The sequence below is a fragment of the Pogona vitticeps genome, chromosome 1 (genome assembly GCF_051106095.1).
Source record: "Pogona vitticeps strain Pit_001003342236 chromosome 1, PviZW2.1, whole genome shotgun sequence".
NCBI lineage: Eukaryota > Metazoa > Chordata > Lepidosauria > Squamata > Agamidae > Pogona > Pogona vitticeps.
The window spans coordinates 169921022-169946556 of NC_135783.1; the positions used below are offsets into that span (position 1 = coordinate 169921022).

General features: G+C 42.1%; 1 protein-coding gene across 1 annotated transcript in view; it reads right to left on the reverse strand.

Moving 5' to 3' along the window:
* The window catches only part of COL6A1 (collagen type VI alpha 1 chain), a 70003-nt gene that overhangs the window by 18154 nt on the left and 26314 nt on the right, over positions 1–25535 (reverse strand). The window contains exons 12-20 of the mRNA XM_020815151.3: positions 24747–24773; positions 24589–24633; positions 23836–23889; positions 23153–23215; positions 22072–22134; positions 18423–18476; positions 18297–18332; positions 9188–9250; positions 2223–2285 (exon numbers count right to left, since the gene is read on the reverse strand). Of these exons, the coding sequence (XP_020670810.1) occupies positions 2223–2285; positions 9188–9250; positions 18297–18332; positions 18423–18476; positions 22072–22134; positions 23153–23215; positions 23836–23889; positions 24589–24633; positions 24747–24773 (468 nt within the window). The remainder of the gene's footprint in view (positions 1–2222; positions 2286–9187; positions 9251–18296; positions 18333–18422; positions 18477–22071; positions 22135–23152; positions 23216–23835; positions 23890–24588; positions 24634–24746; positions 24774–25535) is intronic.

A 25535-nucleotide genomic window follows, 5' to 3' on the forward strand; every position in this document is an offset into this window, starting at 1 on the left:
TAATTCTAAGTTACAGACTTGAAAACATGCAGTAGAACTCAGGTTTGTATTCCCCTAAAAATTGTGCTAAAATTTTCAGGTGCATTTATAATGTTTTATATTGTAACACTGCCTAGAACTGTGTAACGGAGAGCAAATCAGCACGTAGTTAGTACTCCTAAAATAGAATGTTATCCTTTTTTAATCAAAATGTATGCCCAAGTTTTAGATTAGTTCTGCAAGGTTTTCTATCCTGAATTCCAAGTTTTGTAAAACATTTAAAGGACATTTGTGCCTTGGAATGGTACTGATTGCAGCTTACTTAACAAGGCTTCGTGTGGTAACTCACACTAGGATGCCACGTGGCTTGTATACGTTGAGTGGCTTAGGCACTGCCACTCTGTGCTATAGTTGCTTATAAGATAGGGAGCATTTCAGAAAGCCAGTTAGCTATATATTCTGGCACTCTTTCCCTCTCAACTCATCTCGGAATATTGCAGGCCCCAGGTATTTCTCTGGGGAGCTCTATTTTAGAAATCCTCCAGCTTCAGTTGCATTCCCAGTCTGATTTCATGTATATCTGGATCCTTTTTTGTGAGAGGCGGGTTGATATCCATGGATGTAACAGCTGTCCCAGCAAGGTCATTCAATTTCAGGTTAAATCCCATATGTTACATGCTGGCAGCCTCAGAGACAGTGTCCAGCCTGTGGTTAGTTTGTCTTAAATGAAATAGTTTCATTTAAGATAATGAAACTTTTCTTTCCAAAGCTCCTTGTTCTGGAATGCGCAGCTCCCCCAATGTTCATTAGCTTGGATTGCCTGGAAGGTACTTTCTTCAAAAGGGGCTGAGCTTTCACTGCTTTCATTAGCTAAGCTAATGAAAGTAGGTGGAGGTGCAAATTCCAGGACCAGAATATTTGGAAAGAAACCTAGTAACTATTTCATTTAAGATAAACTACCCACAGACTGGACACTGTGTCTGAGACCACCCTCAGACACAGTGACAACCCTGTCCCTGTGGAAACTTCAGTGAATGGTGGGGTACCCAGACCCCAGCCCAATTCAGAGGAGACACTGCAAGTGCAAGTGCCAATGGGAGCACCAGTGGTGGCAGCAAGATGCGCCAGGGAGTCGCCCCCATTTCTGAATAGCTGACACTATAAACTCTCCCTGAAGAGAGTAAGGCTGCTTGGGGATGTCTTGGAATCCCAATGACCACACAGATGAAGGGGTAAAAAAAACCCCACCCCAGTGACTGAATTGTTTGGCAGGCAAGTGACATAAACCTGATCCTTAGAAACGAGGTGCAGCTGGTGCCCATCAGTATTTTGTACCCTGGTCCCCTGCTGTAATAACACCTAGTTCAAGGAGTTCACAGACAGCCTGGAGCCAACGAAAGCTTGGCCAGCAACCCTAGATGGGGGCAGTGGAACTCACATGGACTCAGTTGAGTGGTGGGCTCTATGTATCTGATGATATTTCCTTCCCACCAGCAAGAATGGCAAGAACCATTCTGAAGACCAGCATGTATATGGATAATTAATACAATTTGTCAGGAAAATACCACTTTCTGGTTGGGATACAAAATTGAATTTAACTGTGTCATGGAAGGGGGCAAGAATGTAATCTCACAGAGACTAAAGTAGGTATGTGAGATTAGGAGTCCAGGCCTTTCGATTTAGCTGATCGTTTCCCTTGAGTCCTATCCTCTGCAGAGCAACTGGCTTGCCATTCCCCCCCCCCCATGCAGTTTCCCTCACTTTAGAAGAGATATTCCAGAGGTTGGTGGCAGCTCAGAAGGAAAATGTTAACCCTGAGTTCCCTGTATATGGGAATCTCTCCTAAGACCCCTCCCAACGCAACATAACATACTTAACATAAAAAGAAGTTCTCCACTCTAGTTTTGCCATGACAAAGACAGAGGAGGAAGAGACAATAAGAATGCCAATTTTATAAATTTTTCCTATCTCTCTACTTTCACCAATTGTTGTAGCCCTTGCAACTTTTTTCCCCGAACTGTGGACTATTTAAATGCCTGTATCACAAACAATATGTCTACAGAACCAGGTCTTCCTTGTCACATCGACAAAGAACCATATGATTACATTTTGTATTGAATTCTACACTTGGAACAAAAGACTATGCTAAGCCTTCTGTAGTTCTTAGCATGTCTTCTTTTGCGTTTCATTCCCTCCACTCGTATAAGAGACACAGGATGCAAAAGAGATGGATAGCATCTTACTGGTTCTCCAGATAGTCCAAAGGATCCTTCACGGCCTTGGTCACCTTGTGGCCCTGGCTCACCCTAAAAACAACAAAACAAAACATAAAGCAGGGAGGAGAAATCAATGAGCAAATACTTTACAGAACAGAATAACTACATATACACTAGTGAGGGAAAGGAAGCATTTAGAGTTTCGGCAATGAATAATACATTTTCTACCTATTTAACCTACTAGATTTCCCCTGTAATCAAAGGGAGAAGAGAGCACTATAAGCTTCAAGTTACCTCAAGCTGGAACGTTCTAGGTTGAGGAAGTCTGATGTTTTGGGGACTTTGAGGAGGTCAGGCGCGCTCTTGCAAAATAGCTGGTGGGAGGCACTTGTCTATTGACAAAAAGGCTGCTTGGGTTCTAAAACATAAACCTAGTCTTTTGAACCAGCCTATATTTCACACAAGGCAAACTGATGTGGCATAGTGGAAAATGTCCTGGCCAAAAACCCCGAAGTAAAAGATAAATGTGGGATTGAGCCCCAAATCCACTCACACAGTTATAGGGTTGCCAGGCCAGCAGTATCCTATTCCCTGAGATTTCGTGACCAAATGTTGAGAACAAGGGCAGGCCCTTCTGATGTGAAGAGACTGGGCCATTGTAATGCCATGATGTGGGGTAGGGGGCATGCAGGGTTGGAAGGAGGCTGGAATGGTTTCTGAGCCAGCTGACTGCAGACATTTTCTTCCTGGCTTTTTGGTGCATCAACAATGTGCAAGCACAAGACACATGTAGACACCTAGGTACAGAGCCAGCGAACATTAGCACAAAGTAGGAATGGGTAGAGATTGGTGTTCATGCTTCAAAGCCATCTCAGTGCAGAAATTGATTCCTCCCCCCCCCCCCGAGATGAACACACGGAAAAGTACAGTAATTCTAGGAGACTACGCAGACACAAAAGGCAAAAGAGTAGTAAAAAAGAGAAACTCACACAATACCCATTTTCATAACAACCCTGGCAAATCCCATACTATTCTATGTGTATTATGTGTCATTAAGTCACAACAACATTATAGCAACCCCCTTAGGACTTTCAAGTAAGTGAGATCTTTAAGGAATGTTTTAACTATCCCAACCCTCTCCCTGTGAATTTCCATGGTTCAGTGGGCATTTGAACACAGGTCACCCTTCAGTCTATAGTTTATACCACCCTGAATATCTATAGCAATAAAGAAATAAAGCAAACAAACCGCCATCCTGGGGATCCCAGTTCTGCAACTCAGACGAGTTTAGAAAGTGTAGATAAGAAGTGTAAGAAAGAAAGAACTGGATCCATGAATGCTCACATTAAAATTTAGTATTTAGTCTTTAAAATGGCACAATATTTTTGTTTCTTGTTTTTGTTTTACTTATTTTTTGTTTTGTTTGATGTGCTTGCAAAGACTAACATAACTACTACTGGGGTTTTAGCAAACTTCACATGCTGCCTTTAAGAGGTTTTGGCTGGGAGGGATCTTTCTAGTCTAGGGCGCTCAATCAGTCCAGCAGTAACCAATGGTTCCCTCTTTGCCTCTGATTTTGAAGAGAGGCATGCCTCTCTGGCTATGAATCCTTCTCCTGCTCTTTTCAGACAGCCTACAGTTAGGCATGTAGTCAGTACAGTAGTCACTATTCAATTAGTCATGTACAGTAGTTCAGTATGTATAGTCAGTAAGCAATTCATGAGTCAGTTAAGCTCTATTGGTGTAACCAGTAATTTTTCTACAATATGCTGTTTTTGATCAGTTCAGAACTGTGAGTTTATTTTTTTCTCTTGCCAGTGTCTGAAAAAGAATTACTGAAACTACATATGCCAATTCATGAGACAATAAGGGGTGGTCTACTCTGGGGAGACTTGAAGCTGATTCTGCTCTGTAACTCTCTGGACTTTCTACTGCATAGCTAGAGTTTTTCAGCCGAAATGGCACATTTTGCCAAGAGCTACTCTTTCAAAAACTGCAACTATTGATGGGACAAGGTATATGCATACACTGAGCCAGCTTGCTGAAAAGTTGTTGAGCCCACAGAAAGTCTTGCCATTAGAGTGAGAGCAAGATGAAGGCTATGGAAGTGAAAACCTGTGTATGGGGGGAGCTTGTCAGTCAGGTATCCAATTTCTAGGCTCTACAGGCAAGGCAGACTGTCGACTGGAAAACAGTACCATGTAAAGAAAAGAGAAGGATGACCTACCCAGTCCCTGCTCAAAATATCGTAAGCCAATATGAATGCCCTGACAAACCAAGTACTATGCTGTTTCTACTCTTCCTTCCTTAGGGAAAACAGCCCTGTTGACTCAGCAGATGGTGGGGTAGAGCAATGTTAAGGTTACAGTAAATACTGTTTTGCTAGGGTCTTTTTGCTTCCCCCCCCCCCAGCTTGAACCTTTGGAATGGGAGAAGCTATAATTCTAAATAAATAATACAAAATAACATAAACTTCAATGGTATGGTCCACTTTCGTCTAATCAGGCGATATAGTCAGAGAGCTAGAAAAAACTACAGTTTTTATACTTGTCCCTGTGATGACATCTAAGTACACTTTAGATGGATATCGTAACCTCCCCTTTTTTTTTTTTGACTTCTAATTCACACCACCTACTGTACTTTAAGTTGGGGAAGGCCATAACTCTTTAGAGGAGCCCTGATGCTCACCAATAGAGTACACTATTTGTTCAGATTTGTTCACAGGAAACTGAAAGTACACAATGCAAGCTTAATAAGAATGCAAATGGACTCTGCTGCAGTCTATTGGAACAGGCCGCCTACATTCCACACCTGCAAGTAGTTAGAAGAGCAGGAAAGCCCTTGAGAGATTATCCAAACTGAACATGTGTTTAAAGTTAGCTTTTTTAAATACAGAATTAGGACCAAGGATAATTGGTACAATCTTTAGAAAAGCTACAGCTGGAGACTAACCATAATCATCCTGCAAGTTTTGTTAAAACGCCTGAAATGAGTTCTGAAGAACATGAGCTGTCAAAGTGCCTTGAAACTTGGCAAAGTGCCTTCCCCCCCCCCCTTCAAGAAACATTCCTTTAAGGCACTCTTCTGACATTAGTTTTACAGCACATCTGCCCATATTAGGCTCCTAATGTGGATTTGTGTTGCTGTTTGTGAAAACATGAGATCTAAACAGGAAACTGACATTTAGATAAAGCTTTAACTTCCTTTCTGATGTGCCCATCCAAAACAGCAAGCAGATTTGGATGGATGTGCATGTTCCACTCCTACAGGATACTGTTTGTATTTAGGATGGGACTTTCCTTCAGGACACACAGTTGACTTAGCTATGGCTTAAATGCTCAGAGATATTTATCTGCTTCAAAGACATTAATACGTATAATGTCAGAATGCACTGACTTTTTTTAGAGAATACACAACACAACCGTAACGGAAAAATTCTTTTCAGCTGCATCTAAGAGAAAGGCCTGCTGAACTCAAAGCAGCTTATATTTGAATAGGTATGTGGAGGGCTACACTGTACGACTCTGGGAAGAAAACGCAAAGCAGTAAAACTTCATGGGACACTAAAAAGTTAAAGTGAACTATGGGCCATTGCCCCTCTTCCAGGGACTGCAGGATGTGAACTATGAACACAGTGAACACAGACATTTTCACAGAAATGTCTAATTTAATTTTTTTAAAAAATTAATCCTAAATACCAAGTTTTCTTTCGCAAGGATTGTCTTCACAACTTCTTGTATCAGGAACTCTCATCATAGTTGCCAAATCTATAGCTGCGCCCAGAGCCTCTGAATGCTTCTGAGCAAAGCCAAGTTAGTTGGTGCAGAGACACACAGAAAATAAGGTCCTTTTACAAGATCATTTCATGGGGTAGTTGGAGGGGGGCAGTCCAGGAGTATTGCCCTGGAGTTGAACTCAAAGGAAGATAAATAGGATTTAATAAGCATTACCAAAATCTAGTGGGATCAGATTCATGTCTGGAATTGAACAGTATGATTATTCAAAAGAAATATACCAAATATACATATGCATATGTAAAGGATATATACACTTGGGATATAGAAGGCTACAGTTTTTACAAATATTTTTAAAAACAACATTTTACCTCATATGTCTGAAGAAGTGGACTTGTCCACAAGAGCTCACGTTAAAATGTGACAGTCTTTACGGTGCCACAACCATTTGGTCTTTTTAAATTTTTTAAATTAATTTCTTTCTTTTAGTTTTGCCTGCTAGAGTTAATAATGTGATGCAGGGGAAAAAGACAGTGGAATTCTCAGTGGTGTCAACAAAAGTACAGCATTCAGAACAAGGGAAGTAATTGCACCATTCTGTTCTGCTTGACCCAGACTTTAACTTGGAATGTCGTGTCCAGTTCTGAGCATCAAAGTTTTAGACACATATCAGCAAGTTGGAATGTGCCCAGAGAAAAGTGATGATAAAGAAGGTTGAAACCAAGTACTACGAGGAACGATTCAGAGAGATGGGTAAGTTTAGCTTGGAGAAGAGGAGACTTAAAAGATATGACAGCCACCGTTTGAATATTTTATATTCTGTCATGCAGAAAGTGGAGCAAGCTGTTTTGTTTGTTTGTTTGTTTTCCCAGCTCTAGAAAGCAAAACCAAACTAGTGGATTCAAATTACAAGAAAGGAGATTTTCATCAAACATTAGGGAAGAATTTCCCAACAGGAAGAGCTGTTCTGCCATGGAATGAACTACCTATCTGGGAAGGTTTAGCTATAAATTTCCTTCCTTGGCAGGGGTTGGATTCAGTAATCTTTGAGGATTCTTCCAGCTCTATAGTTTTATGGCTTCATTTCTGTGTTGGTTTCAAAGTGGCAGCATAGACTTTCAAATTAATCCACTGAATATATAAAACAAATTGCTGCTCATTCTAAGCTAAGAATTAATGAGCTTGTGGATATAAGCCACAAATGTATCTCTGTGGCCCTGCACTCGCTTCTGTTTGCCCCACATCCCTTGGTAATACTGATTACAATGGACATGTGCTATGAAAGGGAGTTAGCTCTCTGATGATAGGCTTCCAAGGGCCCTCTGTGGCATCAGATGCTATGATGCGCACCCAAAGTGCCAAGGTTCGTTAGATGACAGTGGAGTAGAATCCTTAATGCCAAAAAAGGCCTTGTAAGTTATCTGTGGGCCAGAAAGTGAACCTTTTAGGGAAAGGGCAGAAGCCTTTCCTTAATACATAACTAGGCTTTGGTTCAGTGAAGTGGTGCAAGGATATATATTTACATTTGTATCATAAGCTTTCAAAGGGCTCTATATGGCTGAGCAGCTTCACTGAAAGAAAAAGAACAGTATTTGCTGCTTATGTCTATTATGTGGGCAAGAATACTAGGGAAATCCAGTATTTGAGCATTTTGATGCATAATTATTGTTTGAGGTCACATAGGTCTGTGGTATTTGTGAGGCAGCTCTTGGCTCAAAATATGTACCAAACATATTGGAAAATGCTTACTTAAGATAGTATTTGTGTAGGAATGAAAAAGTTGATATTAATTACAGTTATAAATGTATAGTTGACTGAATACTGAATACTTTATTGCTTCATAGCCAATCAGTCTACACGCACTTAAAGGAAATGTATAATTTGTGAAAAAATGCTTTAAAAATTATACAACTTCAGTGCAAACTTTGAAAAAGCTGCAGATTAGCAAGGAAATAGGAGCAGACTGATCTGATATACCCTATTTCTGGGCAGTATTGAACAGATGAAAGGGAATATGTGGCTGTGACACACTATGTTGATTGAACACTCAAAAAAAGAGAAAAAATTTAAAAGGATGATCTCCACTAAGTAGCATTGGAACATTCTTAAAAAAAATCTCCTAGCATTAGTTGTGGCACTGCCCATGTTTGTTTTGGACAGATTAATTCTACCAGGTGTCCTGCCCTACTCATGCGCCTATTGAATGACTCAGCTTGGGACAGTCATATAAATGTTTTTCCTACTATTTCCTACCTCATATAGTGGAGTTCAACCCTTTCATTAAAAATATAAATATTCCCCTCTTCTCTATAACAACAGTGTCCTTAGTCTCCTTAGCCCCCACATGTGAACGCAATTCAGAAAGTCCCCAGTGAGTCATAAAATGTTCCAAGCTAATGTTGGTAGAAGACCTTTTGGTACAAAAAAAAGTTTCAATAGAGTCATGTATGAATTGCATGTTGGGGTTGCTTTTAACACATTGGTGGTATTTTGTATCCAAGCCACATTTAAACTTGAAAGTTTTTTCCAAGGATGTCAAATACAATGTTTGCTTGAAACATCATATTAAATAGCACACCTTTTCCTCTCATTATTGATGCAATGTGTCAATGGGGCAAATCAAAGCTCAGTTGGCAGGCCCTACACAGGTATCTCTGTGAAGCAGACATTGTGAGGGGGGGGGAAGGGATACTTCAGAAGATAAGAAAAATATTTGAAATGACTGTGACAGAATGGGAAATTAGGCTGAAATGAAGAAAATGTAACCAAGAGATTCAAATGCAAATTTATATATTTAAACAGCATGAAGAAATAGCTTAAAAATGAAAATCCTACCTTCCAGATTAAAGAACAATTTGGAACATCTCTTTGGAGTCTGTACACCAAGCAAATTCATGGATTTTGCCCACACAAACTGACCCCCCCCCCCCGAGGTGTGCTATTGCTCTCCAGGAACGTGTTTTGGAGGCCTTTGATCATGGCGCCGAAAGCAACATTCTTAAAATAAATTTTATGTGAGTCAAAGTCCCCTCTTATTAATGCAAAAACAGGATGAAACTAACTTTTTTTTAAAATAGTTTTTTATCCTGTTTTTGCATTGCTCTCAACATTGCTTTTCATCCTGTTTTTGCATTGATCTCAGCTGAATTTCATGATTTTGGACTGATCCACCCACCCACCTATATAAGTGGCTTGAGGTAGCTTCCATAAATGCTTAGGAGAGGAACATGCAGAGAAAGTAAACACAATTTTTTTTACCTTCTCTCCTCTTGGCCCACGCCCACCGGGGATACCTGGTGGCCCTCTTTCACCATTGCTACCCTGTGTGGAAAGGAGGAAATCACAGATTAGAGATATTTCACACCCTAGGCTATTCATATAGTGTTCAGCACACATTCTGTTTATTACAGGCCCATCAAATTAAAGCAGCATTAATCCACAACAGTGTAGCATTTCCAAAGAAGAACGTAAGAACATAAGAAGAATCCTGCCGGATCAGGCCAAGGGTCCATCTAGACCAGCATCCTGTATCTCACAGTGGCCCCACCAGAGTCCTCTGGGAGCACACGAGACAACTTAAGATATCTGTCTCCTGATCGCCCTCCCCTGCATCTGGCATTTCAAGGTACCTTCCTTCTAAGCCTGAAGATTATACATCCCCACTATAGCTTGCAACCTGTGATGGATTTTTAAAGGCATCTAGGCTAGATGCCATCACCACTTCCTGTGGAAAGGAGTTCTACAGACTAACAACATGCTGGGTAAAGGAATAATAATAAATGTTTTATCATGGTCATTGACCAGCAAAAATAAGCAACTTTTTTTAAAATTAGGAAACATAAAATCAATCTAAAAGCACTAAAACCAAACATATATACATATATATAACTACATTCATACATCTCCGCATATATGCCCTGTAACTCTGGTGAGATCGAAACCATCTCCCATGTGTTACTTCATTGTGCTTTTTATTCTGGCATTCAAGAAGTCCTCGCTGGGTCAAGAAATACTTTCTTTTGACTGTTCTCACTCTTCCAACACTCAATTTGAGTGGATGTCTAGTATTGTATGAGATGGAAAAGAGCTTCCCTCTATCCACTTTATCCATCCCCTGCATAATTTTATATGTCTCAATTATGTCTCCCCTCAGGTGCCTTTTCTCTAGGCTAAAGATACCCAAATGCTGTAGCCTTTCCTCATAAGGGAGGTGCCCAAGCCTAGTCATCATTTTAGTTGCTCTCTTCTGCACCTTTTCCAGTTCCACTGCCTCTTTTTTGAGGCGCAGCGACCAGAACTGTGCACAATACTCCAGGTGTGGCCTTACGAGCATTTTGTACAATGGCATTATAATGTTGGCTGTTTTATTTTCATTCCCCTTTTTAATGATACCTAGCATGGAATTGGCCTTCTTCACTGCAGCACATGGAGATTTTCTTCAAGCTGTCCACCAGCACACCAAGAACTCTTTCCTGATCTGTCACAGACAGCTCAGAACCCATTAGCTGATAAATAAAGTTTTGCTTTTTTTTGCCCCAGTGTACATCACTTTACATTTTCTTATATTGAAATTCATTTGCCATTTTGCCACCCATTCTTCCAGTTTGGAGAAATCCTTCTGGAGCTCTTCATAATCACTTCTGGTCTTCACCACCTGGAAAAGTTTCATGTCACCTGCAAACTTGACCACCTCACTGCTCGTCATTGTGAAAATTGTCCATTGACACTTACTCTCTATTTCCTGAAATCAACTGGTGGCAGCATGTGAAAAGGTGTTTAGGTTTGTCTTCATGAGCTCTGTGTTTGGGAAGACAAGCAGGGGCCATGAGGTGTGAATGTCACAATTGGTGTCCAGCGGCAGGATACGAAGCAATCCAGTAAAGCCTGAGTTTAAAGTGAATTTTTTTTTGAGACAAGGGTACCTTTTAGTCAGAGGTCTGTGGTGAAGAAGTGGGTTACCTGCTAGAGCTTTTGTGGAAAAGCTTAGTGGTGGGGCTTCTGATCCCAGATCTGGGGGCGGCGGCTAAGATAGGGAATGACTCTGAGAGAAAAATTCCTTTTTATTTACCTCAGGATTTGGAAGACCAGTGGGCTAGCTTTAGATCCAAGGCTCTGAGAAGGGAGTGCTGGTGGATAAAAGCAGAAGCCAGGGGTCAGAACAGATCTGAAGGAATAGAAGAAAAAGCAGAGGTTTGAAATAGAAATTATTTCAGTGACTGGAATTAAAAGAAGAAAGACAGATCCTTTTTAAAATCAATATAAACACACTCAAGACTAAGTAACTCAGATAAAAATGCCACCCAAAAGAACTAAAAAGCCAGTAATGGAGGAAACTGATTCTCAAGAGGCACAAAGTTTATTACTTCAAGAAATGGAGGGAAATGGAGACCATTTAACTCCAAGGGAACAGTTGGAGTCTGAGAAGGATGCCTCAGAGAGACAAAAGGATCTAGGCTCCCAGTATTTTGAGAAATGGAAACTACAAGAATTTAAATTAAAGGAACTAGAAATCAAAGCCAGAACTGAGGAGAAAGCTTAGGAAACACAGTTCAGAGCTGAAGAGAGAGCTAGGGATGAGAGAAAAAGCAGAGCAAGAGGTCAGACAAATGGATTTTGAGCAAGAAAATAGACAAAGAGAAATGGAATTTAGACAAAGAGAAATGGAATTTCAATTACAGATAAAACAATTAGGAATTTCTGCTCAAAGCAGTAATAGTAATAATAATAACAGTGCTAGTGAGGGAAATCTCTCAAAATTGATCTAAAGAAATTTCCCAAATATAGAAAAGGTGACTGCCCAGAATCTTTCCTCATTTCTTTTGAACAAACTTGCTGGGACTTTAATATCCAGGATGATGAAAGGATGATAGTGCTGAAATCACAAATAAGTGGAGATTTGCTTGAGATTTATTCTTAAATTCCCCTAGAACAGGCTAGAGATTTTGAAGCCTATAGAAAAATTGTGTATTCTAGATTTGGAATAAATGCAGAACACCTCAGGTGAAAATTTTGTGCCCTTACCAAAAAGTCTGAAGAATCTTACGCTCAAGTGGGGGCTAAATTGATTCAGTGTCTGGACGAATGAATGGAACATGAGAAAGTCACCTTTCTAGAACAAATGAAAAATGTGATTGGGCTGGAACAATTTTACTCTCTTTTGCCTGGGGAATTGTGTTATTTTGTCAAGGACAAAAATCCCAAAAATCTATTAGAAGCAGGTGAAACAGTGGACCATATTAGTGAATTCTAGAACCCCTGGTTCTCTGAGGTAAAATTTAACAGATCAACCTGGGACAACCATATGAAACATTTCAACAAAAAAGTACAGCAGTGAAATGTCAGGGAAAGAAGACCAGAGTAGCGCCTCACTTGAATTGCCTAGTCCTAGTCCACTGAAGTGAATGAACCCTGAGGAAAAGTTTAATAGATTGCCTCAGAGTGAGCGAAGAAGACAGTGCTATAAATGCGGAGAGTTCGGTCATTTACAAGTCAATTGTATGAAAAATAAACTTAGGAATGAGAACAATGATAATAAGACCAAGAAAGTTTACTGTTTAAAACCAGCTGAAGGCACTGAGAGAAGCAGTAACCAAGGTTCTGTCTCCACGGCAATTGGCACAACAGAAAATTTTGATATGCCACTAGCCCAGGTCCTTCAGTGTTTTCTAGTAAAGGCAGAAGATATTTTAGTTCATTACCCTGGTGAGAGGATTCTTATTAATGTCTTATGTAGGAGTGGTTGATTCTCGTTCTAACATAACCCTGTGTCATCCTGAGGTGATTCCTAAAGAACAAATTCTCCCAAACCAGACTATTACCATCAAGGGAATAAGTTCTACTCCAGTAATTTTACCCATGGCTAAAGTGAAAATAAACTATAGAGAATGGATCGGAAATTGGGACATGGCAATTTCTGATCAAATTCCTGCACCTTGTTTAATTGGGCTAGATCTCACTAAGCATGTGCAGAATGCTTGTGAAGTAACATGTTCCCTGAGAGAGCAGTTAACAATCCCTGAAGGAAAAATGGATTCCCTAACCTCTGAATCTATCCAGAATCTACCCAAGTTAGAAAAGAACCATTAGGTAACCAAAATGGCTGATGAGGTTATTTTGAAAACCTCCTTCCTGTACTGAGGAACAGATGGAAGCTAGTATTTTGAATGACTGTGCTACAAAAGTTGGAGAGAATCCCATTCCACTGACCCCTGAACACCCAGACAGGTCTATGACTGATAAAGACCTGACATATAGAGAGGGTTTACATTTGATAGAGCATGTTAAGAGTGTATTCGCGAAGGCTTTCACGGCCGGGATCTAATGGATGTTTTAGATTTTTGGGATCTTTGGCTGTGTTCTGAAGGTTGTTCTTCCTAACGTTTTGCCAGTCTCTGTGGCTGGCATCTTCAGAGAACAGCATTCCTGTTAAGAGTGCTTTTGCACTTACACGCTCACAAGGGGGCCAGAATCTGCAGCAGAAATGGATACAGCAGCAGAGGGAAGCCTGGAGGGAGAAAGTCTCTTAGAACTGATCTCATGCTTTTGAAAACCCCAAATAAAACTAGTTTGGCTCAGGAGCAGGAGGAGGAAATTAGTTTGGTAGGTTGCTTTGAAGCAGCCACCAGTACACCCACTTTATTATTTCCTGAATGCACCGAAAGATCTTGCCTGGATAAGGAGATTTTATATAGAAAAAAGTCCTTAGAAGTGGCAGAGCCAAGCTTGGGAAGTACTCCTGAAAAAGAGAAAGGCTTGTATGAGGGCCAGGAAATAGTATTCTGTCCTGAGGACCACGCAGTAGAACTGAGAACTATAGAGGGGAGAAAATTGCTTTTGGCAGGGGCAGAACAAGTAGACCTTAAAACCTTGCAAAGCAACCCCCTACCTAACATATCAAAGAATGAGGAAATAAATTCAGATAACATACCCAGTGCATCTACAATAAACCAATCATTGATTGCTCTTAAGAGAAACTTGCCTGAGAATCGTAAAGTGACCCATGATAGTTGTCGCCCACATAGGGAAAACCTTGTAATGAAAGTACCTGTGGATGAATGTGTGGGTGAGGAGGAAGGCGTAAGCCCTGACATCTTAAAGAGGGACACATCCAGAGATGTTCACGAGGAGGAGAGGGAACTGCGTACCCTTTCCCTAGTTGAGAAAGTGAAGCCCCGAGCCAGACATAAAGCAGGCTTTACTAACAAACGACAAGCAGAGGACATCCAGTGGACAACTGAGTGGCCAATGACCGTCAGTCGACAGAAGAGAACACGGAAGAAAGAGCCAGAGATCATCAGAGGGACCCCTGAGTGCCAGCAGTTGTGTGTCCAGCTGAAGGAGGCAGTAACGACCGGACCAGTCCACAGTGCACCTGACTACAGCGGAAGTGTGAAAGATCTGGATTGTGCAAAACACAGAGTAAAAGAGACTCAGATTGTGCTTCAAAAGCCAAATGACTGATGGGGGGATAAACATGTTATAAGAAATGTTCTGTTTGTGTGTTGTGTGGAAAAACTGAATATGGATGAACTGAAATGTGGAGAATAATGCAAGAACTTTCAAAACAAACTGGAATGTATTATTGACTAACTGGTTAATTATCTATGTAAACGTTTCCTGATTGTGGTTATTTCTGTAAGGTTGAAAATGTCAAATGTATTAAGTATAAATGATAAGGTAAAGTATATTATTGAATTGTGTTGGAATGTTTAGTATAAGAAATTGTGATTGTTATAAGATGTGTTATTGCTTACAGAATTGTGCCAGATGGTAAGTAGAGTGTTATGCAATTGTGCCTGTTTGTTTAGGAGGGAAAACGTGTTTCCCCTCCCAAACAAACATATTTAAGGGGGGAGATATGTGGCATTCACCCTTATTATGATAAATAAGTCATGTATTATTTATGTTTTATGCTGAGGTTTTTGAGAGGTGGGGCCACTAGAGATGTTAAAAGGTGGAGCCAGAGAGGAGCAGTTCAGTCTGAGTCTGTGTTAGTTGAGAGGAGAGGGGGTTTGGAATAAGAGAGAAAGAAAGATAGTTTGGGAATCTGAGGAGTGATTAATCTGACGAGTGTATAGTAACCTGTGATATTTAAAATAGAAGATTGTTACTGATGCATGCTGAACCTGAAGAAAATACTTATGAATTATTATAGAAACATCTGAAATCAATAAACCGGTTGTAAGAAAAAGTCAGAACTGAATAGACCTTCGTCTTTCCTAAGTAGTTAGTTAGTTAGGCATCCGTCAATCTCGAAAGACTATGGTGTCGTGCTCTGTATGGAGGACTTGCAACAGCGTCTAGTGTGGCTGAAGAAGCCAATTCGAGAGTGACAATCTCTTCCACACTGAAGACAAATCCAATCTGTCCTCTGTCCAGCTCCCTGGTTTTGCTGCTTTTGTGACTTCCTCTTTGCCTCGGCCTGCTGGACAAGGGTCTCTTCAAATTGGGAGAGGCCGTGATGCACAGAAATCAACTGGTGGCAGTGCGTGAAAAGGTGTTTAGATTTGTCTTTGTGAGCTCTGTGTTTGGGGAGACAAGCAGGGGCCACGAGGGGCAAATGTCACACTGCCCTTCGTAAATCAAGGGTTTTTGTGTCAGTTTTGCTTGACACTCTCACCCCAACATGCATGGCGAAAGAGATCACAGCATGGTCAGTATTCCCTAGTGGCTCAGTGACATTCATGTCCCTAACCAGGCCGAGTACTACACATATTAAATCCAGAGTCACCTGTCCTCTGGTGAGCTCCATGACAAGTTGCTCCAAAGCACAGCCACTTAGCATGTGTCATGAGTGCAGCTGAAAATCTGGAACCTGAAGGTTTAACTGTGGCTGAGGAGAATGCTGAGCAATTAGAAATACAAACACTGGAATCACCTTCAGTAGACAGGCTGAAGGCCAGGCTTCGGGGAAGACTTATGACTAAAAGGTCAGAGGATCGCTTGAAGGCTGCCTGCAGAAACATCCGATCAACGGGATGAAAAGGCTTCCAGCAGTTCAAGGGGCTGTTTTACCATATACTGTAAGTAGCTCTCAGGCTTGCATCCACGCTCCTGACAACCTGGAACCGTGTTCTCTAGACTCTTGGCTCTGGACTTTGAACCTGGACTATGTTGTGCGTTTTGGCTTTGGACTCTGACCCTAGACTATGTTGTGTGAGTTGGCTTTGGTATTTGGATATCAGTTCTGCATTCCCTGAATTCCTGACTTTGGACTGGCTTATTGGACTCTGTAGTTGTAACCCCCGGGAACGTGACAGCATGTCAAGAAACCCAGTCTCTCTTTCTTGACCCAAGCATGCATTGGCCCAGTTGATGTGAGGATAATTGGAGTTCCCCATGATTACAATCCTGTCCCTCTTGGACACCTCCCTGATTTGTCTCCTTATTTCAAGTTTTGGTCTGGAGGACGATAGCACACATACCTCACACCCCCACTATCACATCACTCTTTGGGCCTGGCAATTTAGCCCACAGTGATTCTATGATGAAGTCAGACCTGCTGTTCATCTCCGTTCTGCTGGATTCTACCTCTTTTTTGACATAGATGGCCTCCCAACCTACAACACGCCCCTCCTTATCCCTCTTATAGAGTTTATAGCCTGGGATTGCAGTATCCCACTGGTTCTCCAGATTCCACCAGGTTTCCTTTATGGCCACTATATCGATGTTATCCCTAGACACCAAATGTTCCAGCTCTCCCATCTTTGCTTGGACGCTTTAGGTATTTGCATAAAAGCACCTGTGTATGGGGTACCACAAGAAGGGCTGCTTGTTTCTTTTTTTTCCACAGCTTCTCCTTCCAGTGGACCAACTATCAAATCCAATCACACTCCCAGTCCTAATTCCTACACTGACATCACTTTGTGGTTCTCTACCCTCTCCACCCTCATTCCACAGGGATGAGGAGTCCCAAACCAGACACCACTCAGCTCCTGACCACTTTCCCCCAGGATCCAGTTTAAAAGCTGCTCTGCCACCTTTTAAATGTTGCATGCCAGCAGTCTGGTTCTGACTTTGTTCAAGCCCGTCCTTCTTGTATAGGCCCGGCTTGTCCCAAAATGTTCCTCAGTGCCTAATGAATCTAAACCCCTCCCCCTGACACCACTGTCTCATCCATGCATTGAGACCCCTGGCCATGCGTGTGGAATAGGTAGCACTTCCAAGAATGCTCCCTTTGAGGTCCTGGCTTTGAGCTTCCTCCCCAACAACCTATATTTGGCCTCCAGGACCTCACAGCTACATTTCCCCACGTCGTTGCTGCCAACATGCACCACCACTGCTACCTCATCCCCAGCACAGTCTACCAGCCTATCCAGATGAGATGTGATATCCGCAACTTTTGCACCAGGCAGGCAAGTCACCATGCAGCCCTCACAACTGTCACAGACCCCTCGCTCTGTGTTCTTGGCAATTGAATCGCCCACTACCAGAAGCCTTCTTCTTCCTTCCCCACGAGGAGTATCCTCAATGCAACTGGATACAGGCCCATCACTTGAAAAAGGGGCCCCCTCTAGGGGATGGTTTCTCTCTTGTCCAGATTGGCGTCCTCCAGCCCGGAGACTTCCAATCCCAGCAGCTGAAGAGCTGCTTTTCTGTGGGTGGGAGGATGCCTGAAGGTCCCTGGAAGTCTCACTGTGGTCCCTCTCTCCCTGTCTCTGCTTCTCCTGGTCTGCAACCAAGGCCTCAAGGGAGCGAACCCATTCCCTGAGTTCATGGAGCTCCTTGCAATGAGGACGCACCCATGACTTTTGCCCAAGAAGGCAGCAGGGCACAAAACCAAAACTTCAGGTAAGGCTGCATTCAAAGGCCTCATGAAATAGGTCTTAAGCAGCCTATTAAAAATGGGAAGAGGCCAGTTGCAGCTCAACTAGGAGCAAATTCCCAAAGGCTGGTGCCACTGCCAAGAAGGCCGGACTTCTCATGGATGGTTTTCTGGCTGGCCTCCTTTGGAGGAGCATAGCCTGGGAGGATCTGTTGGTGCAAGAGGACGATCTTGGGGAAAAGCCCTCCTGACAAGTAATGGGTTCCCAAAACATTGAGGGCTTTATCGGTGAGCATCAAAAACTTGACCTTAACTGGGATGCAACAGGTAATCAGTGCAGGGGAAATGTGATTGAATTTCTTCATGCCCACCACCAGTTTGGCGGCTGCATTCTGAACTTGCTGTGGTCTCTGGGTCAGCCTCAAGGGAGGCCCCACATAGAGAGAATTACAGTGGTCAGTCACTGCTATTGATCAGTTCACCAGGTCTCAACTCCAGTTACACTGTAGGTTTTCAGAGGATTAAGTTAAACCAATCCTTGGTCTGGTCTGAGTGACAACAGAAAACATACACATTCCCTCTCAGTAATAGAAGTAGCCTCACCCGCTCTCCAGGGTTGCCATCTGGACCAGGATTTCCCTATATTAAAAAAAGAGAAAGAAACTCTTAATCTCTTTACTGTGCACATGGATCAGATAGTCGGACCCACCGATTTTTAAAAACACATACCTCATCTCCCTGTTCTCCTTTCTCTCCTGGAGCTCCTGGACTTCCAAGCTGACCCTAAATGCAACAGAAAATAAATATGCTCATTAAACCCAAGGATTCCAAAACAAATAACTTGGCTGCTCATCAGCTGTGAACCACATGACAGACTTGGTTTTCCTCCTGGCTATTCATTTTTGAAATCTTAATTTGTCTTACCATTTAAAGAATATGAAAATATACCAAATTGGGATTGTTCATATTTTATGCTGCTGCACTTTCTGTTTTGTTCCCTTTAGGATGAAACAGTTGAAGAATTAAATTTGTGATTAGAGATGGGCACGAATCCAGAATGTTGGGGTTGTGCCAGATCATTATATTGGCACCACGGGTGCTGTGTGGTCCCGTTCCCCACCCCCAGCCAGATTCCCTCACTCACTAGCTGGCTCACGCACCACTCTTCTTCCTTTTGGGTTGTTTCTCCAATTGTGGTGGGAACACAGATTTCCCTTCTCCACCTCCTCCAGCAGCTGCTCACTCAGATTAGGAGGCAGGGCAGGGATTGTTGCAGTGTTGACTTTGAGTGGGCAGCTGCTGGAGGAGGGAAATCTGTGCTCCTGCCATAATTGGCAAAATGATTGAAGAGGAGGAGTAGAGCATGCACCAGTGGGAGAATCCGTCCAAGGGGATGAGGATGGGACTGTACAGCACCTGTGGAGCTGGTGTGATGATCTAATAATTCAGATTTGTGCCAAAGCATGAAAAAGCCATGCCTTGGATTCATGTCAAGATTTTATAATAGACATAGTGCACAACTTCCTCTACAGAAAGCAATTATGGACTGCTTCTCTGGGCCATATATTTGAATTAAATGACAGAAAGAAGATTTATTCTGGGGCAAGAAGCTTTCCACCTTGTACAATCCACCCTGCTGTTTACCAAAGCCTGATATCAACAGATCAGAACATGGTGCAAAAGGTACACAATTAAACCCACACCCACAAATTTGATTTGAGTACCAGAAGTGCCATTTGAGTAACAGCGGTGCCACATAAACATCTGTCTCATAAAATCATAGAATAACTGAGTTGAAAGAAGACTATAAAGCCATTGAGTCCAAACCTCTGCTCAGTGCAGGAATCCAAATCAAAATATATCTGACAGATGGTTGTCCAATGTTCTCTTGAATGACTCCAGTGCTAGAGCACTCACCACCTCCCAAGGTACTGGGTTCCATTGTTGTACTGCTCTAACAGTTAAGAAGTTTTTCCTGATATTCAGCCTAAATCTGGCTTCCTCTAGCTTGAGCCCATAGTTAAGTGCCCTGCACTCTGGAATGTTTGAGAACAGATACTGCCCCTCCTCTGTATGACAACTGCAACACTCTCTATGGCCTGGAAGATTTCCAGGCCTCTCTCAGGGTGGCTACATAGAGGAGCCTGGTCTGATGGTTCAGGCAGATGACATAGGGGAAATATACTCCAACAGGTAATGTGGTTCCAAACCATGGAGGGCTTTATAAGTGAGTCTTAAAAGCTTGAACCTGATCCAGGACACAACAGGTAACCAATGAAGACTAGATAGAACTTGGGTGATGTGTTCAAATTTGCACACATCAGACCAGGCTCCTCTATGTAGCCACCTTGAGAGAGGTCTAGAAATCTTCCACTAGGGGTGGGGCCTTCACAGTGCTGTCACCAAGGTGATGGAGCCGAGTCCTAGAGGAGCTGTGCCTGGCCCCCTCCCTGTACTCATTTAGGAGGCCGTTGAAAGCACTACTCTTCATGGAGGCCTTTCATACTGACCCCTGTTGAACTTCCTGCCTCCTGTATCCGGTTCAGGCTGAGATTTGATTGCACTATTGGGATTTTCAGGTTTTAGACTTTGTTTTATTATGGATATGATATTTTAGTGTTTAGTGTTTTGCTTTGCTGTCATTCTATTTTAACTGTTTGCAAACTGTCAAGAATAGTGCTTTGGCACTAATGGGACAGTATATCGATTCAAGTAATAAATAAATAAAATAAACAAATAATACCTTTCAAGTATTTGAAAAGTGGCTCCGAGAATCCCCAGGCATTACAGCCATTTGTTCTGGTTTCTGGGGGATTCACCTCTTGTTCAACATTCTAGTGTTAGGGTGGTCACATGTCTTCCTTTAGGGAGGACAGTCCTCCATTTGAATTCTTGACAGAAGACAACCCTGCTTTGAAATTATTCTCCATTTGGAGGGATGTATAGTTCAAATCTAATTTAAAAATAGAGAACCACAAGGAGGGAGATCATGGACCTTGGAGTTGCTCATCCAAAATAAGCAGCTGGACAGCTGACTCAGCAGGCAGACCTGGTACCTGGGCACGGGCTTCCTTACCCAAGTGAGATGCACTGCAATTCTCTTTAAATAGTAAAAGTCTGTTCTAATTTTGCATCTGTGCATATAAATCAGCACATGGAATTTATACAGATCTTTGGCCCTTTTTTTCTGTGATGCTTAATAGGCTACGGAGTTTATGTGGGGAGGAAGAGGGAAGGTGAGAAGTCTGCTCTGTGCAGGGAAACATAGACCCTTATCCTGTAGTCCTCTTCAGGTTTTCACTTGAATGTGTGTGGAGCTAAAAAGGTGGTGGGGAGATGGGTAAAGGTAAAGGTAAAGGTTCCCCTTGACAATTTTTGTCCAGTCGTGTTCGACTCTAGGGGGCGGTGCTCATCCCTGTTTCCAAGCCATAGAGCCAGCGTTTTTGTCCGAAGACAATCTTCCGTGGTCACATGGCCAGTGCGACTTAGACACAGAACGCTGTTACCTTCCCACCGAGGTGGTCCCTATTAATCTACTCGCATTTGCATGCTTTCGAACCGCTAGGTTGGCGGGAGCTGGGACAAGCGACGGGAGCTCACTCCGTCGCGTGGATTCGATCTTACGACTGCTTGGTCTTCTGACCCTGCAGCACAGGCTTCTGTGGTTTAGCCCGCAGCGCCACCACATCCCTGGGGAGATGGGTAGGTGCCTTCAAACAACCCCACATACCCACCAGTGTCACAGATTTTGAGCACAGCAACCTGTGCGGGGCTTGTTCAGCTGCGTACAGCTGAATATGGATAAAGAGTTCCCATGACTGGAACCCTGATGAATCGCAGGAGCTCTGTAACTATATGGAGTCCTATGCAGTTATAAAAGCCTCTGCAGGCCTTCCGTTTACATCTGGATGAATGGGGACTTTTGGGGCGGGGGCAGAATGTACATGCGTGACATTCTCCTTTTAGTTCTGCTCATGTTCAGATAAATGCCTTGGCAGGCCATGTCAGATTGCTAAATTGTTCAGGGAAGCTCTGTGTAGAGCAGGTACATACTTTAGCTTCAAACTCACAGTTTTTTTTTCTCACATACTTTTTTTGGTACTTAAAAAGTCTATTTGTCCTTCTAATGGCCAATTTTTTAGGATAGTTTAGAACAGATTTTTCTGGGGGACAGGTGTCTGGATCCCCTGGGGATAAGAGATGGCACTTAAAGCATGGCAAAACTATCCCTATGCCATCTATAAAGAGCAAGGGACCTTTTAAACCCCTATTTTCACCAGGAAATATTTTTATAATGTGGGGGCTTGGGGGGGGGGCATGTGGCCGACAGTCCAGGAGTTAGCCACCCTTGTTTGAGAGGATGTGATTTCAGCCTCACCTTTTCTCCAGGTAGTCCAACGTTTCCGCGCCTGCCTGGTCTTCCATCAATTCCAGGCTCTCCCTTGAAAGAAAACATATACAAACAAACATAATTATGAAGGAAATTAAAGTTTCTCTATCCTAAATCCAGTAGTTCAATTTTCAGTCACAAACATTCACATTATTTTAATACAACGCCCCCCCCCCCCCCAAATGCAGACACCATTCCGAAGCATTTCCAGGCACTATGGCTGAAAGAGGTGTGGCTGAACAATAAACCTGCAAATAAACTTATGACTGTATAATAACCTTGCTGTAAGTATTGTAGGTCATGGAGCAGTGGGGAAACAGAAGCTGGTTGGTAGCTTCATAGAAAAAAAAGACTCCTTAAGTTTTGACAATCTTCTCAAATGATTCCTTGAGACCTATTCCCACACAAAACTGTGACACCACACAAAACTGTGACACTAGATCATATGGAAAAATTTTGGGTTGTAGTAATTCGCAGAGACAGTGTACTTTTGGACTTTTTCTTCAACCATGTTTCCTGGCTAACCAGTTACAGCTATGCTAAAATCCTGTACCTCCTTATTTTTTTTCCTATGGAGACCTCTCACTTTTGTCCCAGGAGACCAAAAAACAGTTTCCCTTGTAAGTCAGGGGATGCATTGAGAATGGGACTGTTTGAAGTTATCCTCACAGCTTCAATGAAACATTCCTTCCTTATCTTCCCTCCAATATTGTCACAATCTTGACAAAGTAGGAAAAAAATCTGGAAGTCTAAGGTGCAAAACAACAAGAAAATCCTGATGCAGTATGGATGATTTTCAGTACCATGATCTTTGTCACATTTCTTTCAGAAAACATTCCTGATTTTGTATTAAAACATTTACATATTGTGTAATGAAGGATTATGTAGCTGAATGTTGTCCTCATAAATCAAAGAGTACACTCTGAACACGGCTGGGCTGCTCTGCCAGGGCTTGTGCTACTAGAATGATGAAAGGTTCTTGCTCAATTGACATCTGAATTTCAGCTCACCAGCATATGTACCTATAGGGGCCCAAGCCATCACTGGAAATCAGAAAATCATGACATACCTTCCGTCCTTTGGGTCCATAAGGACCAGAGTCCCCCTTTGGTCCAGGAGGTCCTTGCAAGCCCTGTTTAAAATCAAGGAGTGATAAATTTATGCAGGAAACTAAAACAAACTATGTACCTCATTTTGTATATTGCAATTATTCTTAGCAAGGATGCATAAGCATTTTGGAAAACATGGATAGAGGCTGATTTTGCTTATCAACCAGAACTCAGTTTCTAGTCCCAACTACAGTAAATTGGTAGGATTAAAATAACTGCTGATTCAGTGCATTTTCTACAATAGCAGTTGCATTTAGGCCTTGGTTTACTTCCAGCTGTAATATTCTGGTGTGTGGATTGGGTGCAAAGGCACGTGCTCCCTCCCCCACAAATCCTAAATCTGGTATTTCTAAATGGTCGCAGATAAAAACCAGCCAGGTCATAAATGCATAGGAATAGACTCCCCTCCTCCTCTGAATTATTTCTATCGATGTCCTTGTGGGTCAGTGCAGTAGCAATCTCTTTGAAACTTCCCAGACTGCATTCCGCCTTCTCTACCTGCGCTCTCTCCACCACAAGTGAGACTCTGCTCCCCACACTGATTCTCGATTCTACTTATATATGTTTCCCCCCACAACTGTACACTCTGCTTGGTTGCTACCAGCCTCAGATAATATACAGATAAAATGTTGAACCTTCGTACATCAAATCCTGGGGATCCTTTGCACCCTGGTAGGCCATGGTATCCTTGTTCACCCTGTAAGGAAAAAGACAGTCCATTTTTTTGTCTCTGCAATCATGAATCCCATTGTTATTGTTATAGTTTGCTCCCTCCTGTAATCAGTAGCACGTCACAGGACTCTGTGGCAGTTCTAGTGGGCTTCAATAGAACGGAGCCTCCAGAGACAGATGAATTGTTAGCGGAAGGTCTATTCTATGGGAGTGCCTAAGTTACATGTCGAAATACCCTTGTATTTGTGCTATGTTTAACATGCTTGAAATTGATTTTAAAATATCCATTTATACAACATACAGCTAAACATGATTTCTTGGGGCTGGGAAGTGTGGGGGGTTTTGTTCAGAAAGTGAAATATTTTAAACATCCTATTTTAACTCAGTTGTGGATGCAGTTTAGAAATGCCTTTAAAAAGGATGGTGGTGATGGTGGGGTTTGACGATCTTTTGTCTCAGTTCCCTCTGCAAATACCTGAGCTGTTGTAGCTGTTATTTATCCTTAAGTGCCTGCCAATCCCTCTTTGAGCAATCAAATGGACTCATTTCAGGCCATGAGAATGTTGACTAATTTCTTAAATCTGAATTCCTTTTGCCATTTCCCCCCTCAGTGCCAATTTCTGAAACAAATCTTGCAACTATCTGTTTCTGTAACTTAGTATGATTTACAGATGTTTCTTTGCTAAATGAGATGGCACCCTGTGCATGCAAGTGTTATCCATACCTTCTTGCCATCAATACCATCAATGCCACGCTTGCCTTTCTCTCCCTGTAAAAAGAAAAGAACCCAGAAAAGTATTTTTAAAAACAGTTTTTAATGTCCTCACAATGGACAAGTAATATCTCCCAAACAAAAAATGAAAACTAAACTACAGGACATACCTTGGTTCCTTTTGAACCTCTTGAGCCCTGTAGATGAAAGAAGATGATTTAAAATATTGTATGGTTCGTGGTGCCAAGTGCTTAATTGTGCTTCACAGATGACACAGCCAAACAATCAGATGTTATTTATACATACAGTATACAGTCATTTGGCAATTGCAGCAAAAAGGCTACATCCTGAGTCCATAGACTATATGCTAGGAAGAAGCTGTACTTCCATGTCAAATGAGTAAAGATCTATACAGAAAAATATGCAAAGTATTTTAGTTTCCAGAGCACAGACAGAGTTCTGGCTCCTGTCCTCTGAAGAGGCCGGCCACAGAGAATGGTGAAACATTAGGAAGAAAAAAAAACATGGTTGGACAGCCTGAAAAACCTACAACAACCATATTTTAGTTTCTCTCTAAGGTCACTGCTTTATTGATTATTAACAAAACATAAGATACTGTATTTGCAAATGAAAACTCATTTTATTTTAGTTACATATTTTTCATTCAATACTAATTGTCCAGACTATATAGGGGTTATGAGTATACAGGATATGACAACAGTATGCTCATTCTATTTTCTTTTCCAACTCAAGTGGACGGGAAGAATATTCTTTCAAGTCTGTGGGCATTTGCTGGGGAAAGCTCAAAAGCCAGAAGGCATGCAGAATATGGTTTTCAGCTGTTACAACTTTTCATGCTGTCCTCAGCGCCTTGTCCCTCTCCAGAAGAGAAAGAAAAATATTGGCAAAAATGTTATTACTTATGCCTGCTGGTAGAACTCCATTGGATTAAATTTCAG